Consider the following 19,578-nt stretch of genomic DNA (forward strand, 5'->3'; position numbering starts at 1 on the left):
ATGGAAATGATTCCCCTGGGAGGGGAGAGGAAAGGAAAGAAACCTGAGTCACATGGCTGGCAAGGGGCAGGACACCCAGGTAGGCTGGGCCTCCTCTCAAACCAGGCCCTGCTGGGGGACCCACAGTCACTCTGCAGCTCTCACCAAGACACAAGAGCTGGGGGAGTTGCTCACAGGTGCCAGGGGCTGTTCCAGCCGGGTGCAAGGCTCTGGCCAAGAGCACATGACCAGGCAGGAAAGTCTTCTACTCTGGGCAGCACTTGTCTGGGAGATACCAAAACTGACTGCTGGCAGACCGATAAAGACCCTGAACTCTGAGTGACCCCAAGGAGCCCCAGTGACCTAAACTGTTTGCTGGTCCACAAACAGAGCTTATTTTAGTCAACCATCCTACCCAGAATGCTAGTTTTCCATGTTTGCTCAGCAGAACCACCTTGAACTCTAATTTCTAACTGCTATGTGTCTCCCGTCACCTGCCAAGTTAGTGGACTAGACCTTGCCATCTGTTTGCTCCTAAGGTCTCTGTCTTTGTTCTGTTCTTTGGATGGCCCAGTCTAAGTCCTGGTCCTCACCCTGAAATGGCACATTCCAGAAGCTATTGGCTGAGGGTGGGAGCAACTTGCATTTGGCTTCAGTGAAGACAGGGACAGGTGAGCCTTCTCAGCCTTCTCCTCTTCTCTCTTACCTGTGCTGTCGCCAGCCAGACCGCTCTCCATCCCTACAGGACTTCCACAGCATCAGCACCAGCCAGGTCCTTCCCCTGCCACCTAGAGGGGGAGATGGGAGAGATAGAAAGAGACTTGGCCTGTGGGACAAGATGAACCCCGGTTTCCCAGTTCCTCTTCCATCTCAAAGGATGTTCTACCTTTCTCAAAAAGCTTTTCCATCCATGACCTCAGGTGAAATGTGCAGGGGTTTTTAACAGCACACATACCTGCTGGACCGATAAAATTAGCACCATTCCCACTTTACAAAAGGGAAACTAGGCCAGAATCCTGACGTACCAGAGTCAGAAGTGGTTGAATGGCAGGCATCCTAACTGCCAGAACAAAGCTTCATGCCCCTTCACCCTCAGCATCGGCAGGGTGGCATGTGAAGAACACACCTGAGAATCAGGAACCTCAGGTGAGGTGAGAGATTGTATGGGATCAGTCCCACTTAAGAAGACACCTGGAGGGGCTGGGGATGTAACTCAGTGGTAAAGCACTTGCCTAGCATGTGCCCCAGCACCACAAAAAAACAAAAATAAAAAAAAAGACACCTACCTGTAAGGCAGACCTGCCCCCACCTTTCCTAAGCCAGTGGCCCTTCTTTCAAAGTCCCTATCCAAGGCTGGTAAGAGTGCCTACCTAGCAAACATGAAACCCTGAGTTCAAACCCCAGTGCCTTCAAAAAACAGAAAGAACAAAGTCCTCATCCATACGCACAAACGCTTCTTCCAGAGCGTCTCACAGCCAGCCCACCTCCTCCCCAAGGACACGCCGGCTCACCAGTTCCTAGTTCATTGATCTAGGGTTTACCAATTCCTAAATATTCCTGACCTGTTTCTTTCATGCCTGGAGCACGGCCGGGGGTAGATCGTTTGGCTGCTCCAATACCCCTGGCCATGGCCCAGAAGTCCCCTCTGCCCCCACAATCTCTGCCTGGCTCACTTTAGGCTTCTTTCTTCTGCTTAAATGTCACCTTTCCAGAGCAGCCTTCCCTGGCAAGTCAATGTACAGTTACAAGTCCAACTCGACCTCCGACTGTCCTTAACACTCATCGCCCCCTGCCACGCTCTTTACTTGCATACTCCCCGCCATCACCGGGACAGGAACTTCTCATGTTCAATGCCCAGTCCCCAGGGAGAGGGCACTTAACAAATTTATGTGCATCTGTAGACTTGCTACTTGGCTTTGAGCCGTGGCGCAGAGATGCACTCATGTTGTAAAAGGTGCTCAAACTGCTTTTGCTGAAAAGCATGCACTCCTGACTCAAGCGCAAGAATTAACAGGAGACAAGCATGGCCCCTCTCCTCCCTTTTGTATCTGTCTTTGTTCTGAGCCGTCTCTCTGCAATCACCTTGGATTTCAGGAAAGACAGAACTGATAGCATCTTCATGACAAGGGACGAAAGTACCCCCAACAGTAAAGGCTCCTCAGGATGGGCCACCTGCCTGTTGCTAGACAGCAACTCCAGAATAATGACCAACAGACCACACCTGCGACTGGAACTGTTTATGCATACCTTTGTCCCCTGCCCCCAGTTCTTCTGTCTACTTAAACCTGTAGCTCATGTCTGTACCCCAAAGATGGTTGAAGATGGGCTGAGTGCTTTCTCCGCCTCTTCCCACGGCATGTCCTGAGTCGTGTAATAAACCTCCTCTCTCTGCCTTCATCACGCCTCTTTGGCATATGGAGGTGAGTCGCCAAACCTGGCATGTGGAATCCCAGGACTCTAATTCCAATGTTACCCACCACAGTGGTGTGGACTACCTCTCCTAAGGATGGGATCTAGCCTCAGCGACTTGTATCTGCTTAGCACAGCAAGGACTTGTGGCTGGCGGCCCAGCAGCAGCTCACAACCTTGCTTCTTGCTGCTCTAGGAAGGGGCTCTTCTTCCAGGCAGTGGGCGGCTCTGCCTTCTGGGGCACTGTGGCAAGGCTCAGGGATCTCACCAGCCCTGTCTAGACCTCCCCAAGGTCCCCTTCCTGAGTCCTAGGGGTTCCTACTCACAACGGAGAGCCTGACCCTGACTAGAGGTGGGGGACAGACATGTTGGCAAATGCTGAATCTAAAGAAAAAATCACTTTCACTGGTGCAAAGAGGGGAATGCTTTTCCCACAGCGTTTTCTTTAGCAACTCCTAATTGTTAAGTTCTGGCCCCATGCTTTCTTAAAAAGCTAAACAAGCTTGCCAGTTTTACAACCCAGGAAGGTCTACCTCAAGGACCAGAATGCCATCCCTTTGAGATGCAAGCAGCTAGGATCGAGGGGTGGGGGCAGCTCCATGGGAGGACAGGACCTAACTGGGCAGGCTCCTGGTTCCAAATTGCAACCTCTTTCTGTCATAAAAATGTGAGTTTAATTTTCTTTTGGGTAAGAGTAATTAGCTAACAGATGGCCAGCACAATTACCTTGTGAATTTAGGATGGATAGCATGTGACAAATGGCACTGCCACATCTCCTACTTGAAGTTTATCTTGAGAACAGGTAAGCAATGGGTGGCTTCTGCCAGGCTATACCTTTACCTGGATGGAGTCTCTGTGACTAGCAATCTCAGTGGATTGCCCGTGATGTCATCACATCCTTCTAATTCTTATTCTATTAGAAATCAAAATGAACAAACAAACAAAAAGCCTGTTTTCTTTCCCTTCTACCTTTGTGGAAGCTTTTCTGGGTTGGAGGCAGATTTTGTTTTTAATTTTGTTTCCCTACCAGGGGTCTGTCAGGCATCCCCCCACTGTCTTTTCTTATGAATGCTGCAGCCTGCTGGTGGCAGGAGAAGGCAGCAACAGGAAAGCAGGGGACCAAAAGGACCCTGCTGGGGCTGGGGCTCCTCCTTTGCCCACCACCTGCTTTCTTCCAGGCCCCTTCCTGTGGGTTTCTTCATTCCAAGCTTTGAGGCCCCTCTCACCACTTGGACTTAATGTCCACCTCAAGAGGCTCAGCGGACCTGGACAGAGAGGCCATCTGGACATGGAAACACTGAAGAAAGGAGTTGGATTCTGAGCTACAAATCTAGGGCAAGGATAGAGGGACAGGATTCAACCTATGCAATACCTGGAAGCCTCCAAGCCACACCAAAAGAGTGCCTACTTTGCCAACTCTGACATCCAAGAGCCATTAAGACTCACCTTAGGTAACAGAAAGGCTCTGATTCTTGGTGACCTACCCTTAGTGGCTCAGTACCTCTGTCCCATGCCACACCAGGGCATGAGAGACAGCAGCCCTATGTCTATGCAGGAAGTGAAAAATGTAAGGAAAGGGAAAAAGTGAGAAATGAGAGGTGGATGCACAGACATGGGGGAGGGAGGGAGGCCATGCTTTTGGAGATCCACTTCCACATGTGTGCTAAGGTGGGATGAGTCTACAGACCACACCCTGAAAAAGCCAAGGCCAAGGCAGCACCTACACATGGACACCTCCTCCAGGTCACTCCCAGAGCCTCTCACCAAGCTTCGCTATCATTCTGTCCCTTGCTCTGCCATGCCACTTGGTTTGTCCCTCCTCACCACCTCCCACCCTGACACATCAGTCATCTGACAGGACAGACATCCAGGAAGCAGGCTGCCAGCAAAAAATCAGCCCAGCAGGATACAGGAGCTAAAAGGCAGATGCTCCATCCTCCACCAGTCTCCACTCTGAGTCTCTTGACAACCTGGTCCATCACATAGGCCTCTAACCTCTTCCACAGCCCACAAGTACTGTGGGAGCAGGGCACACACAGAGGATGAGTCTCAGGATGGACCCTGGTCACCAGTTGCCTCCCCCGCTCCCTGTGGTCTGCCCCTAACTCAGCCACCCATTGGGACAGGCCGAAATTTGGTTAAAAATTCCCTCAGCTGGGCGCTAGGCCTGGCTGCCCGACAGCTGCAGGACCACACAAAGAGGGGATTGAGGACTGCAGCAGGTGGTGAGGCTGGGCAGGGAGGTAACAAAGGGCTTTGGTATTAGCAGAGACCAGAGGGCAGGGGAGCAGCTGGGGTGAGGAGCAAGGCCAGGGAGACGCAGCTCAGAGATCTTGCCAGGCCTCCCAACTTCTTGATTCACAGGAACAGACTCAGAGCCCCAGGTAGGGAAATAAGAAGTGGCTGGTGGCTCCTTTGTCACCAGTGAAGCAGGCCCACCAGTGTCTTTGCTAGGAGGTGAGGCTTTGAGAGGGGCCTTTCTCAGCCTCAAGGTCCCTTCCTTGGTCCTCCCCCATTCCCCCCCAGGATACAGCAGGTAGAAGACAGGCAGAACATAGCCTGCCCCAATCCCCCTTTGTGTCAAGCCAACTCCCTCCACCTCTGCTTCCCTTTCCAGTAGCCATGTCCTTCCTAGTGGCCCATTTACCCCACCTGGTCCTCAGAGCACTCTGTCAGCTCCTCACAGCTCCACATAATGGTGGTTCCACTCTTCCTGCTGCATGCCCTACTCACCAGTGGAGCTCCAGTGAGCCATGACAGACTCTGCAAGGGGCCAGGCAAGGGCACCAGGTCTCACCCCTGTGCCAAGGATGCTCTTAGATCACCCCTTGGGAGCATAGGTGGTGCATCTTCTACACCTCCATTTATTTGAGGAGAGGCTGGGAGGCTTCCCTGAACACCTTGGCATTGACTAGTTATGGAAAGAGGGTGGGCAACAGGGATAAGAAGAATGCTACCACTTGCCGAGCACTGACTGGGTACCAAGTACTTAGCAGGCAGAGCCCATGACATCCTTCAGCTAAGGAAACTGGCTCAGAGAAGCTATGTTATTTGCTTAAGGTCACACAGCAGTTAAGTCCTGGAGTCAGAAAGGAATTGAAGTGGGACTGCCCCAGCTGGTGCACTTTCTTCTTGACTGTGTAGCCTTCTAAGAGACCTGTGAGGACTGTAAGATAGGTATTGGGGGCGGGGGAGTATGAATGGAGTTGATGAAGGTGAGGAACTATGGTTGATGGGCTTCGTATACGTACATGAAATGCAATGGTGAAACCTCTTGCAATTGCTTTAAGTGGGGCAGGAAGGGGGTTGGATAGGGAAGATGGCAGGGGCGATCTAACCAACATACAATGTAAAGTTATTGAGAACTGTCCCCCTGTACAATGAACACATGCTAATAAAAATGAAAAAGAAAGAGAGAGAGAGAGAGAGAGACCTGTGACCAAGATAGCCTTTAACTACCAATGCTTAATTTCCAGGAGTTTGGCTTTTATACCCAAATATGATTATTTAAGTTCAAATAAATTAAATATAAATTTCAGTTTCTCAATCACACTGGCCACATTTAAGTGCTCAACAGCCATATAAAGCTAGTGCTGCTGTCGTGGGTGGCCAAGGTCATTTCTGTCTTCTGGGAGGGCAAACTCGGAAGGCAGGGACCTTGGCCTACCAGATCTGATAAGCAGAAGGTGCTCGATACAGACTGAATTGATTAATTAAGCAGGTGGAGGACTCTGAAAAGTTTACTCCTCTGGCCCCTGTCTTTCTTCACTAATGACAAATCCCAGAGCCAATTTTCTGTGCCTGGGGAATGGATTTCAGTTCATAGCAGTGATGTTTTCACTTTAAATATATGACCAAAGGCATATGGGAAAGTGATGTAAACCCCAAATGCACACCCAGTCACACCCAGATACAGTCCCATCCAAGCCAGCTAAGTAAACAACAATTCAAAGATGCAGAAATACATGGGAACACATGCCAACTGTGCAGCACCCCCTCAGTCTACAGTTCACTTACCACAGCTGCAGTTACCCACAGCCAACCTCGGCCAGTGAGATATTTTTTAAAAGTCACCGACACACAAATGTGACAACTGTGAACCATATCAGCACAAACTGCACATTCCTGAAAACAGAAAGTCAATCCATCGCGACACAAGGGTGATGGACTATCCAGGGCCATCCCAACAGGCCTACATCTCCAAGAAACAGAACTCAGGGAAGTGGGGACAGAAGCCCCATGCCCACAGGGCCCCAAGAAGCAGTCACCTACTGGGGGAAGAGGTGGCATAGGCCAGAAGGGGCTGCAGAGAAGCTGGAGTGGGACAGAAAACACAAGAAAGACAGTTAGGCTGTGCCCAACAAGCCCAGCGCAGGACCTGCCAGCAGCAGACCTTCTTCCTTGGGCTGGAAGGTCAGCCCAAATCTCCCCAGACTCCCAATCATACCCTAGAGTAGTCATCAGGAACCTTGAGTCCTAGCCTACCTGCCACCAACCAGCTGCTTGTCCCTGGAAAGTCACATCAGGGTCTCAGGTTCCTGAGTGGAGGTGACCAAAAAAACCCTCCATATGTCTGGAAACTCTACACTTTCCAACCCTACAAACAGGACAGGGTCTTTCCTCTCCCATTACTACTTTCTGAGAACAGCACATGCCCACATTTTCCAAGCCCTCCTTGCAAACTCCCCACTTCTACTAACCTCTCCTAAAGCATGACTCCTTCCAGCTGCCTCAGAATCTTGAGAGGCCCTGGGTACCCCACACACAGTAACCTCCAACTCCTCATAGATGTGCAAGAGGATGGGTGCACCACAGCTTTGCCTACAGCCCTGTCTGCAGAGTCTTCCACCTTAGTGTCCTGTCTCCTGGAGGTCTCAGGCCAGGCCAGATGGGGCTCCATCTGTCATGCCTGGCTCCCTCTCCATGGGTTCCCTGTGCCCTCAAATCACCCACCCTGCCCTCTCCAATTCAAAACCTACACACCTTTCCCCACCACAGGGCACAAGCAGCTCACAACCAACAGGCCACTGAGCTCTACCTGCAATAAGGTATTATATAATCTCCATGATCTCCTGCCCATGTTTGAGTTCAGGTCTCACCATTTCTCACTTATGTGACTTTCTCCTTCCATACATCCCCACCCAGAATCAAAACTGATTTTTCTAAAATTGAAATTTGGACATTACTCCCTTACTTAACATATTTCAAGAGTTCCCCCACACTTTCAGATTTAGCTAAAAATGTTTGGGCAAGGCCATTCAAAATCTAGCCTCTGCTCACCTTCCCCACTGCACTCCAACACGGTCTGTCCTCGCACACCTGTGCACCTATGACCAGTCTTGGAAGGGCCTTGCCCGACTTCCTTTCTCAGACCAGATTAGGGATCACTTTGACAAGGATGCCTTTTTTGACACACCAGGCTGTTAGGGGCTCCTTCTCCATTTAACCTGTTCATCACCAGACCCAGTATCCACAGGAAAAATGTATCAGTACTTTGTCTCCACAAGAAGGCGACGTGCATGTTAACACAGGGGTCCTCTGTCCCTAGCACCCAGCACAGGCCTCCAGCACTGAAAAGTATTAGCAAACATGGTTATAAGGGAACAGTTAAGTGCAAGAAATTTCAGTCCACAACAGATTAGAAGCACAGAATCATGGAATGTTAGAGCAGAAAGGAGACGAATGCTATCTAACCTCTTCGTGTTACAGATGAGCACAAGACTCAAAATGAACATTAATGGAGGAGCCAGGACTCACTCACCTCCAGCTCGGGCTGTGACCACACCCAGCCTCTCCTTGACTGGAGACCTATTCTGGACTTAGGGAGGCAGCACCTCTATACCCGACCACCACCTTCACAGAGGAAGAAGCCCCCGCCCTGTCCCGTTCTGTCCCGTCTCGCCCCCCACCGAGAGCGCCCTGGCTGCAGCTCTCAATTCCCTGGACTGAGGTCTCAGGAACACAGCCCCAGCCCCACGCACACAGTTGTAACTTCTGCGGTTCTTCCCTCTCACTGTTCACCTCCGATCCTTTCCCCACATCCCGGCTCTCATGTAATCACACCTTTATTGATCACCTATGAGCCACTATGCAGCGTGCACTGGGGTTCCTGTCCCCAGAAAAGGGTCTATCCCGGAGGCGAACATTGGGAACTCGGAACACCGGACAACCCGGGAGAGGCGGTGCGCAGGCGACCCTCCGCTCACCACTCGGTCCTCCCTCTTGTCCTCACGGGCCTCCCCCCTGACCCCGCTGCCCTGTCGCGGCCCTCGCCACCCCCGCCCGGGTCCCTTCCCGCTGGCTGCGTGGAGGATGGAGAAAGTTTGGGGCCCGGAGCTAGGGGTGGGGGTCGGCGCAGGGCTCCGGGCACCCGCAGATCTCCGCCCCATCCCTCCGCTCCAGCCGGGACCAGTGGGGCAGCGCGGGGGGAGCGGGGCCGGGCGCCGGGCCATCCCTCGCACTGCCCCTCCCCTCCCGAAATGCAGAGGAACTAGGAGGGAGGGGGCCGGGGAAATAAATACCTTTGACTTTGTAGCTAAGGTTAACGGGAACTGCCACCCCGGGGGCGACTTGGGCACCGGGCTCCCAGCCCTGGCCAGTCCCGGGGCAGGCGGGGCGGGCGCGCGTCGCTGATTGGGTGGCGGGCTTGACCGTCCCCTGGGCCGCCCAGCCACCCGATTGGCTACATTGCTCAGATGACCCGCCCGGCCCTATCGGAGCAGCCCGCGGGGCGGCCCCTTTGTTCTCCCGAGCCAATAGCCGGGGGCTGACCTCGCCCCGCGGGCGCGCGGCCCGGCGCGGTGAACGCGGGCGCTGCGGGTTGCAGGGGTAGGCAGGGTGCGGCCGGGCAGCTGATGACCGTGGCGCTGCAGCGCTCTTGCCCGCCTGGTTCCCCCGGACCTGGTCCACGGCCTTTGCGAGACCGGCCTTCCGAGCACGCACATATTAACGTCTGAACTTGGGGCACAGGTGTGGGTTCCATCCTTAGTTCAGCAAGTATTTACCAGGCGCCTGCATCGTGCCAGTCACGGTGCCCGTGCTGGAAAGCCATCCGGGACCACACAGAAATTCCCGCTCTGAAGGTTCCCCTGGAGCGCACGTCTGCTCTGGTGCAACCCTTTCTCTTTCCTCCCTGACCTTTCCTGGACCCTGTTCAATTGGTGGTCCTGCACACCCGGTGTGTACACATCACAGGAAGGTGCACGTGCCTCGTGCGTGCGCATGCTGCACGCAGTCGTCAGCACCAAGCACCACCGCGGGCCTGCAGTGCGTGCTAATAAAGGATGTTTGGAGCTGTCCATGAGAGACCCTGGAAACCATGGCATTCAACCCTGCGTTTCTAGCTGAGCAAACAGGGTGTGAGGAGGTTAAGTCACCAGATCTAGTGTCACCGCTCACCAGGGCTCAGAAGGGTGGAATCATCACCTTGCTGTTAACCTGGTCCAGACTGCCAACAAGGGTGTTGGGTTCCCAGACTCCAGGAAAGGGAGTTTTCTCCTCTACCTACCTTAGTGGAAGGAAATTCCTCACTTTTGCATCAAAGGGGTCACAGCTGGGTCAACTCCCGATGGTAGGGGTCTTTCCAGTGCTGCTTACAAACTGGCTTTGGGACACTAGGTGGATGCAAACAGAAGCTAGATCTCTCTGACTTCCAACTTCCTTCTCCCCTCTCTTTATGTTCCCCCCGCCCCCCGCAGCAGGTGGACCTCTGTTCCCTAACCAGTCAGCAGCTGATGAAGGCCCAGCTGCCTAGCTCCAGAAACACAATGAAAAGGGAGTGGGATTCTATGTTGCCACTAACTTCATGTGCGGTTTTTACAAAAGATACTTTTTCTGTCTCTGGACTTTGACTTATTCATCTGATTTTTCTACTTGACTACATACCTTTCTGGGCTTTTACCTTTATATTTGGTTATTCTGTAGACCAGAAATCTATAGGATCACTTGCAAAGTGCTACATAAAACCCTACACACTGTACAGAAACCATACATCACCAGCCACCAATTCTTAATGGTCTCCTTCCCATGGTTATTTTAGATAGCACCTGAAGGCACTATAGAAATGGCTTGCTTCAGAAACTAGTAGTCTCACTCCAGGTCTGCCACAGGCTGCAGTGTGACCCTGGGACATCACTTCCACTCTCTGGGCGTATTTCCTTCTCTGCAGAGTGAAAGACATCTTGTAGACTGACATCTCCTGACAAAGGGTATTTCAGGGATGGAAGGAATGAAGCACATCTGGGATCCTATTCCCATTAAGCAAAAGCAGGGAGGCTGCATCTGTATGTTTGCTAATCTGCAGGAAACAAACAAAAGAGAGAGAATACCCCTCAAACCTTTCTCAGTGTGAAGAGGTGGGCAGGGATGATGAAGGATTTTCACATAAAAAAATATATATAGGTCTGCATTGTTTTATGTTTTAAAAGGTAATTTAACAGTTTGATAATTGGTGGCAGAGCTCTGACTTCCTCTCCTTGATTGCAGTCAGGATGAACCACCCTGTGCAAGGACTTGGGGACCACTAGGCTCCCTGAGGAACCAGGAGCAAGTTCACCTATCTCTGCTTTCCTAACCCCCTCAAGGCCCTGTATTCTTTAGACCTTCCTCACCATCTCTGCCCACAAACCCTTATGGGCAGCCTAGCACTCAGGGCCACATCCTTTTGTTCCTAGGCAGCTGCTCTACACCTTGACCCACGTCTCCAGCCCTTTTGCTCTGGTTATTTTGGAGATAGGGTCTCCCTTTTTTCCCAGGCTGATCTGAACTGCGATCCTCCTGTTTTAACTTTCCCACGTTTCCTGGATGACAGATATGTGCCACCATGCCCAGCTTTGTCTGTTGAGGAGGGTCTTGCAAATTTTTTTGCCTGGACTGGCCTAGAACTGTGATCCTCCCATTCTCAGCCTCCTGCATAGCTTGAGATGACAGGTGTGAGCCACCAGCACCCAGTTCACCACTTCCTTTTAAAGGATAACTTTTCTTAAGGTCAGGACCACTGGTCAGATTCCCTCTCTCACTCTAACCACTGGTGAGATTCCCAACCTCCCAGTGCTAACCCAGATGCCTGTGGACCTGTCCCTTCCTTCCCGCTCATCATCTCCAGATGTCCACCTACTCTTTCCTGTCATCTTTTCTTTCCTGGAAGACATGGTGTTCCTCAGAGAACAGATGTGAGTGGGACTTACTCAGGGCCTCCTGCTTGCTTGGCAAGCATTCTACCTTTAGAACCACACCTCCAGCCCTGTCAATGGGGCCTTCTTGAGACCATGCCCTCTGCCCCCAGGCTCTAATAGACAATTTGCCTTCAACTACACAGGCTTTTAAGTGGCCCCATAATCTCATAAAGCAATAAGAATCTTTGAAGTCGCTGGCTTCCATCCTACACACTGAGCCCCACTGTCCATCTTTCCCTACTCATTATTTTAATACCTATATACATCCTCTCCAGACCCAGTTCTCATAGGGGACTTATTTTTATAACTGACCCCCCTCATTTCCATCATAATGTCAAGCACACAGTAGGCATTTAATCCTTACCTTAACCAAAAGCTGCACACTAAACTTATCCAAAAACCCATGTGGTGGTGGTGAAGATCAAAGGGTGCAGGAGCAGACAGCCCTGATAGGCCAGCCTCTGGTGATTGCCAGCTATTCAACCAACCACAAGCAAATATGTTTGTGTATAAAAGAACAAGAGCACTCACCACATAAGGACCAGGTGAGGTCATGTAGCATTTCTCTGCAAAGTGCTATTCAATGAGCATATGGTAGTTATTCTTAGGCATTACTCTGTGCTGGGCACCAGGGACCAACACAGAGATGACTAAGACGGCAAGAAAAGAGCCAGCTGACGCCTGGTAAAAAACATTCACTCAAATGTGTATGAAGCCTGGTGTAGTGAGGGACCTGCTGACCAACCAGGGAGGCCCTGAAGGACAGAATCAAGTCAGCCCTTCTTTCCCTCCTGGTAACTGGCATCATTTAAGACTGACCTGACCCCACTGGGAGTCTGAACTCCTGGTCAGGTGGCTCTGCACCCAGTTGGTGGGTGGGGGCGTGGGGATGGAGAGGCAAAAGCCATCTCTGCTGCTCAGAATTGCTTCCCCTCCTCCCAGAGACTTTTTCACTCTATTAAACTCTGCCAGGGGCCCCAGGTATAACCAAAGTCTGTAAGCTCCACAGCCTCAAAAAGGCTCTCAGTACTCACTGGAGTGCCAAAAAGGCCAAGGTGGTGAGAAAGACAATGGCAGCCCTGGGTCCATCCTAGGGGGTCAAGTGGCAAGGAACCAAGACCTTAGTTCCAAGTTGAGAGTGTTCTACCTAACACAGTTCTCTGGGGCCTTGACCCGTCACCCTGAGAATTAGCAACTTTCTGAGTGTGCCAGGTCCCCCTAATCAGGGAAAGACTGGAGGACTAGAGGGAGGACAGAGACCCTCACCTGCTGACAGTATCCCCCTGCAACCCTGCTCCTCCCTCCAGCCCCCAGCCCCCAGGAAAAGAAACAGTCCCAGCCACCAGTTCTAAAACCAAATCTTTATTCTCTAGTTTGAAAAGGAGGGTAAATGGTTGTTCTGTTTGGATCCAGAGACAAAACAAGGCCCAGTAGGTAGAAATCATAGGAAAGCAGAATCAATCATCATAAGGGAGAATTTCTAACAATTAGAATCATCCTACAATAGAACCAGGGCCTCAGGAGGGGGAGCTCCCTGCCACCCAGGTGCTCAGGTGGAAGCTCACCCAGGACCTGCCTTCAGCTGACCCTCCAGCATCAGTGCGCCAGTCCTGCCCATAACGTCTTGAGCTTTGGAAGGACTGGAGGAGGCTCATGGGTTCAGACGAAACAGCCAGGGAAGCCCTCAGTGCTGGGAGGGCTGATGGGTAAAGCCAGGCAGACCAAGGAGGAAATGCTCTGGGGGATTGATCCTGGCGAGGAAGAGGATGGAATCACTAACAGTAGACGGGCCTCTCCAAACCTGGGTACCTATGCAGGAGGTCGTGGGGAGGGGGACCAGTAAGAGCAGCCTTGCTTCTCTCCTGCTGCCTAACAAGGTCAGCAGGTTCTCCAAGGTATATCCAGCTGGTCCACTTTCCCTCCCAGAGCATTCATTTACTAAGGGCTATGCCACACCTACTTTCAAAAATGACCTGAAGTAACTCATGGTAAAGACTGGGACATTAAGGCGTTAACACCAGAGGACGGAATGACTTCCCTCCTACTGGTGGCTCTTCTAGCCGAGTTCTCTAAGGGTAGATAGAGCTGCTATTGCTACTTTTCCAGGGTACAGGACAGTCAGAACGGACCCTTAGAAATACCAGCTGAGGCTAACAAGCTAGAGACCGGATACTCTGCAGGGCCTTCCCTGCCCACCGGGGTCGACTCCCACATTAACAGGGCCTAGTTCACTCCCGCCTCTTCTAGCCCTCCTGGGATCTCTCTGTCCCCTCCAGCAGCACCAGCGCAGGCACCTGAGGCCAACTGCGACACTCCTGTTGCAAGGCCACCCAGGCCCTCTCTCCCTCGGCCCCCACATCCCCTGCCCTTCTCAGACGTCGTGCTTCTTCTGGTGGGTCAGCAGCCGCTCCTCATCATCAAAGGTCTGGCCACAGATGGCGCAGCAGAAGGCGCCATCCCGGATGTGACTCTTGCGGTGGGTGATGAGGTTGGACTTCTGGCTGAAGCTTCGGTCGCAGTCAGGGCAGGCGTAGGGCCGCTCGCCAGTGTGGATGCGCCGGTGGGAAACCAGGTTGGACTTCTGGCTGAAAGCCTTGCCGCAGTCGGGGCAGACATAGGGCTTCTCGCCGGTGTGGATGCGCCGGTGGGCGGCCAGGTAGGGCTTGTGACGGAAAGCCTTGCCGCAGTCGGGGCAGACGAAGGGCCGCTCGGGGGCATGGTCGCGCCGGTGGGCTGCCAAGTGGCTGCCCTGGGAAAAGCGGCGCCCGCACTCTTCGCAGGCAAAGGGCCGCTCGCCCGAGTGCACGCGGGAGTGAGCCACCAGGTGGGTCTTCTTGCCGAAGTTCTTCCCGCACTCGCCGCAGGTGAAGGGCCGCTCCCCAGTGTGCTGCCGCTGGTGCGCCCGCAGGAAGCGCTCGAGGCGGAAACTCCGCCCGCAGTCATCGCAGCTGTAGAGGGACGGGGGCGCCGCCGCCTGGGCCCGTGGGGGCTCCAGAGAGCCCTGGGGCGCAGGCTCCACCGCGGGCCTCGCGGAGGGCGGCTCTGCGGAGGCCTCCGGGACTACGGCCGGAAGCCGGAGGCTCCCGGAGCCGGGGGCCACCTGTGAGGAGCCCTCGGACCGCTTGTGGATCTTGCTGTGCGACAGCAGGTTGGGTTTGTGCCGGAAGCGGCGGCCGCACTCGGTGCACGGGTAGGGCTTCTCGCCCGTGTGGATGCGCCGGTGCGACGTCAGGTAGGGCTTGTTGGTGAAGCGCTTCCCGCACTCCGGGCACTGGTGCGGGCGCTCGCCCGTGTGCACACGGCGGTGGGCGATCAGGTTGGGCTTGTGGCGGAAGCGCTTGCCGCAGCAGGCACACTGGAAAGGGCGGTCCACCGCATCTCCGCCTGGCCGGGGAGCGGTCACGGCCGGACGTCCCCGGGGCCGTGGCCCCAGAGCTTTGGCTGCTGCCTCCTCCAGGGCCTCGGCCACGTGCACCCGCTTGTGAGCAACCAGCTGGTCCCACTGGGCAAAGCTCCGGCCACAGTTGCCGCATATGAAGGGCCGGGCCTCAGGGGCAGGAGGGTGACACCGCCGCAGATGAGCTCGCAGCTGCTTTTGTCGCCAGAAGCGTCTCTCGCATTCGGGACAGGCGATGGGTCGCTTGGCAGCCGCGTGCGCCCGCAGATGCAGAACCAGGGCCACCCAGCCTCGGAAGCTATGCCCACAGAGATGACAGGTGAAGCCCACCTCGGGGGTGGCAGCCGCATGGACCTGGCGGTGCAGCGCCAAAAGGGGGGCGTGGCGGAAGCGCAGGCTACACTCAGGACAGGGCAGCGGCAGCCGGGCCTGGCAACGCCGGCTGTGAAGCCACAGGGCCACCCAGCTCGGGAAATGCCTTCGACAGTGGGCACAGCGATGGACCCTGCGAGGGGCTTCATTGCCTGGTTGGCCCACCAAAGTGCCCTGATGCGTCAGCCCGCTGGGCTCCTTCTCCAGGGTCTGGGGTGACTCCTGGGAGGGCCCAGAAAGGAGCCGGGGCTGGGTTGGGCCCATGGACACGTGGCCCCTACAGTGCCGTTCCAGCATCGGTTCTTCCTCTGCTGAGGATGGAAAAGCAGAGTCACTGCAGGATCAACACATCCAGCCCGGTTCCTCCCCTCCAATGCCAGTCCTGAGCCTAGCTTGCCCTCCAGGAACTCCCAGAAGCCTTTGATACCTAGACTACTTTGTTATATATATATTTTTCAATCTTGGATTTCTAGATAACATTCCAAGAAAATTTATCTTATATCTTCACTGCCTTGGAAAGTTCCAGAAGGGAGAAATACTGCTATTTCTTGGAATCACTCCCTGTCCCCCATTTTCTGGAGGGAGAGAAGACTCTGGTGTTGGGTGCAAAAACATTCCAGACATGGGACTCACATCCTTACAGTGCCTCACACCATTTCAAAGCTTCTCTGTGGCCCTCTCTTTGTGTCTACTACCTCCTATTGTCACTTCTGAGCTCACCACACCTTGTGAGGCTGGAGGAGCAGACACTTAGCTCCAGATGAAGCAAGTGAGAGGCATCAAAAGGGATGGGACTTGCCTGAGGTGACACAGTAAACCAACAGCACAACCAAGACTTGGGAACAGGACTTCTAAACCCCCAGGCCAGTGTCTTTCGGAAGTATGCAAAGATCTTGCCAAAAGAAATTGCTACAGCCTTTCATTCTTGCCAGGCTGCAAGTGCCTCCTCAACCTTTCTGGGCAGCAGCCTGGACAGCAGGTGAGAACAGCCTTTATAAGGGACAGGAGAAGGAGGGAAGGGGTGCCTCTCTCAGTACAGCCTAACACCAGGCCACATTCTGCCCTCCTGCCCCTCTCCACTCCCACAAATTAGGCCACCACAGGAAAGAAACGCTCCCAATTCAAGAAATACCCACAGCCTGCTGCCCTGGGGCCTCTGATCTTTGGCTGTGCCTCCCTTGAGGTGCTGGGGATTACTGGAGCAAGAGAAGGGGAGGCATGAAGAGATTGTAATCTCTGTCCCCTGTCTGGTCCTGCCCCAACCTGGCCAGGGGCTGCCCCATGTTCAGCTCTTCCACAGCTCAGGGGAACCCAGATTCCTGCTTGAGAGCCTCCCACGCAGAGTGCGTGCTAGGGTGGCAGTTAAGACTCCTCAGGGGTCCCCTGTCTGCTCACAGACTCCTGCAACACTTCCTCCTAGATTATTCAGAGCCTGCTCTCCTTTGGGTAAATGCAGACATGACTCATTCCAGGGGAACTGACTGAGCCCAGAGAATACCCCAGGATATGAGAAAGGGGTCCTTTCCCAGTTAGGCCCTTTTCTTTCTGCCAGGACAGGGAGGCCTGAGTTCTGGGGCAGTGGGGTAGGTTGGGAACACACAAAGGGCAGACTCTACCCTGGAGACCGCAGAGCTGGGGATGAGACTTTTTCCAGCTCCTCCTGGGGATGTTCCTGGGGATACTTCGGCCGCTGCAGCGCCTGCTCTGGCCCACACTCTGGTAGCCCCCGGATGTCAGAGAAAACTGCAGCAATAAAGACACCCCTACCCCCATGGCAGAGCTCAGACCTCTGACTGCAGAGAGGCCAGCCTTACCTGTGGGGAGGGGAGAGAAAAAAAAAAAGTGTGAGGCTCTGGGCTCCTTCAGGGCAGTCATCTTTGTGTCCTCACCAGCCCAGTCCTCCCCCCCACAAAGCCACAGTCTTCAGCCATCAACCCAACGCCCTGCCTGGCAGAGTGACCTTAATGGATACTGGATTAATAAATGAGCGGTGGCCCTACACGAAGGAAGCATTTTGGGGGTCACCTCCTGCCCCTGTAAGGTCACAGAAGAATTCTCCATTCTATGGTCAGGGTCTTTTCCTGGTGGCCAAAGGAGGCCTAGGGAGTAACTCTGGAATCCCTGCTGGCTCCCCTTCCCCCACTCTCCTCCCATCAGGAATTCCAGGCCTGTTTCCCATGGGGCTAAGCAGGGCGCGCTAGTGTGCCGGACTCGGCCAGGATCCCTTTCGGCATCTTGGATGGCCAAAGGTGGCAGAAGGCCCCACAGCCCTTTTGTATTGGTGCGTGTCCTCCGTCCACTCGCGCGAGTCCCGCTCCTCCCAGTGAGCCATTTCGGGTCCCACGCACGGCGCAGCCCGTGGAGCCGGTGCGCAGGTGCGCTCGTCCCCCGCCGCAGCCCCCCTCCCCGTACACCCACAGTCGCGCACACTCACGGTCACGCGCCCCGCAGGTGGAGCCGCCCCCGCGGGCCCGTGGTGTCCCCTGCGCCCCTGCCCAGGCCGTACCTCTCCCGCGGGCTGTGCCGAGGCGCGGCGCCCGTCCATGGAGCCTCAGGCCGGCCTCCGCGGCCCGCTCCCAGTCCCGCCGCGGCGACAGCGGCAGGTTCGAGTTCACAACTGCCAGGCCCGTCCCCAACCTCCCCCCGCCGGGTTCCCAGCGCCACGTGACTACAGGAGCTGCCGAGGGTCAGTCGCCGGCTCGGCGGCCGCGGCCTTGGGGGTGGGGCGGGCCGGGTCACCCTCTGTACGCCTCCACCCGGGCAGCCGGCCGGGAAGGGCCCAACTCCGTTGCCATGGCGGCCACCAGATCGGAGTTTTCGAGACAGGCCGGAGCTCAAGTTTCTCGACCCTTTGTCCCTGCAGAGGACGCGCGTCCCCGGGCGACCGCGTGGCCGGCTTGTGGTCACTGGGTCTGCAACGCCCGCCCGGGGTTATTACAGGCTGGGAGCCGGTCAGGAGACCAAATAGGGCGCCTACTGTCCCTGGACTGCCGTGCCCGGGCTTTTTTCCCAGGCCGTGCCTGCTGCTGCCGGGCGACCGCGCACCCTGGACGCAGTGCGCACGCCAGCGCTCTGTGGACCCCGGGCGACAGCGGCGCACCTGGAGTCAGAAAAAGGCCCGAGCGTGTGAACTTGGGAAGGCCTCCATCCCCAAAACTACGATCGGGAGTTGCCGGGCCTGCTGTGGCTGCGGGCCAGGCGTGGGGCCACGGCCGCGATGCCCGTTTGCGCACGTGGGTCATTTCTCTTGGAAACGCGCAGCAGCCAGTGTGGCGTCTGTAAAGGCAGGTGCGAGCCTGTGCCTGTGACTCACCCACTAGCAGGTGGCCTTGGCTTTCAAACGAAACACTTCCTGGGGCTTCCAAACTAGTCCAGTTCCATGTCCTTTCATGCCTTCGTCAAAAGTAGTTTTCGAATTGTACAATTACTTTTAACACACTTTTAAAATCAGTTGCATAAACAGGAAATAGGGGAACGTCAAGCTCTTGAATATTTTTACCCCCTAGAGTCAATTACGTTTGATATTTTGGCACATATCCTTTGGTGTTTATGCACATCCATTTGGCATGATTGAGATAATGCTTTGCAAAGATATGTTCTGCCTTTTTCACTTAATATTGTGAGTTTGCTCCTGTTTCATTAGATATTGTTTGATAACGTTTTGTTTTGTTTTGTCTTGTCTTGTTTTGTTTTGAAACAAAGTCTTGGTAGGTAGCCCAGGCTGAGCTGGAATTCACTATGTCGTCCTAGTTGGCCTCGAACTCCCACACTCCTGCATCAGTCTCCCAAGTGCTGGGATTACAGGCATGAACCACCACATGTGGCACTATACCAAGATTCTTAATGGCTGCATAAATGTACACGTAGATTTCTATAGTTTTCTATAGGTTGATATCGTATTGTACATAACCCATTTCAGAATTTCGACTGATGGGTCAAAAACAAGGTATATTTTTAACATGCTTTCTAAATGATTTTGCAGGTGGATTTATTAGTTTTCCCTAAGAAGTGACCATTTTTCCATTTCCTTGACAATGCTGGCTATTTTTTCAAATTTAATTTAAAATGGCTCTCATTGTTTTAATTTGTTTTTTAGATTGCCAGTTAGCCAGATGGGGTGTTTTAAATATGGTTATTTATTGCCAGTTTGGGTTGTATTTTGAGAATTTATATCCCATTGCCCACTTTCCTGTTTACCCATTTTAAAGGTTGGAGTCTGGTTTTTATTGCTTGGGACTTGTGCATAAA

The 19,578-nt window shown here is 53.9% G+C and overlaps 3 protein-coding genes across 11 annotated transcripts in view; all 3 read right to left on the bottom strand.

Moving 5' to 3' along the window:
- Positions 1-725, bottom strand: part of LOC109692659 (uncharacterized) — a 22,968-nt gene extending 22,243 nt beyond the window's left edge. The window contains exon 1 of the mRNA XM_074060862.1: positions 686-725. The gene's annotated coding sequence lies outside the window, so the exon portion shown is untranslated. The remainder of the gene's footprint in view (positions 1-685) is intronic.
- The window catches only part of Znf775 (zinc finger protein 775), a 17,954-nt gene extending 8,945 nt beyond the window's left edge, over positions 1-9,009 (bottom strand). Inside the window, exons 1-2 of the mRNA XM_074060847.1 lie at positions 8,910-9,009; positions 686-767 (exon numbers count right to left, since the gene is read on the bottom strand). Of these exons, the coding sequence (XP_073916948.1) occupies positions 686-716 (31 nt within the window). The 5' untranslated portion in view covers positions 717-767; positions 8,910-9,009. The remainder of the gene's footprint in view (positions 1-685; positions 768-8,909) is intronic.
- Positions 9,010-12,907: 3,898 nt separating this feature from the next.
- On the bottom strand, positions 12,908-18,777 carry Repin1 (replication initiator 1). 9 transcript variants are annotated; one of them, XM_074060892.1, is made up of 3 exons: positions 18,644-18,777; positions 16,947-17,144; positions 12,908-15,641 (listed from the first exon to the last, which is right to left on the bottom strand). In XM_074060892.1, the coding sequence occupies exons 2-3, from the start codon at positions 17,101-17,103 to the stop codon at positions 13,933-13,935; spliced, it is 1,866 nt and encodes a 621-aa protein (XP_073916993.1). In that variant the 5' UTR covers positions 17,104-17,144; positions 18,644-18,777; the 3' UTR covers positions 12,908-13,932. The 9 variants fall into 9 exon arrangements, with proteins under 9 accessions (XP_073916993.1, XP_020029012.2, XP_073916987.1 ...); XM_020173423.2 differs by having other exon boundaries at positions 16,947-17,073; positions 18,644-18,662; XM_074060886.1 differs by lacking the exon at positions 18,644-18,777 and adding an exon at positions 17,837-18,551 and having other exon boundaries at positions 12,908-15,638; positions 16,947-17,073.
- Between the last annotated feature and the right edge of the window lie 801 nt (positions 18,778-19,578).

This window comes from Castor canadensis, chromosome 2, assembly GCF_047511655.1.
Source record: "Castor canadensis chromosome 2, mCasCan1.hap1v2, whole genome shotgun sequence".
Taxonomy (NCBI): Eukaryota; Metazoa; Chordata; class Mammalia; order Rodentia; family Castoridae; genus Castor; species Castor canadensis.

What these genes read in the sequence shown, in the direction of transcription:
- Repin1 (XM_020173418.2), bottom strand. Translation starts at nt 17,205, where the DNA reads ATGACTGCCCTGAAGGAGCCCAGAGCCTCACACTTTTTTTTTTTCTCT. An exon ending in CCAGCTCTGCGGTCTCCAGG is followed by an intron (nt 15,642 to 16,946) that starts GTAGAGTCTGCC and finishes TTCCATCCTCAG; the next exon opens with CAGAGGAAGAACCGATGCTG.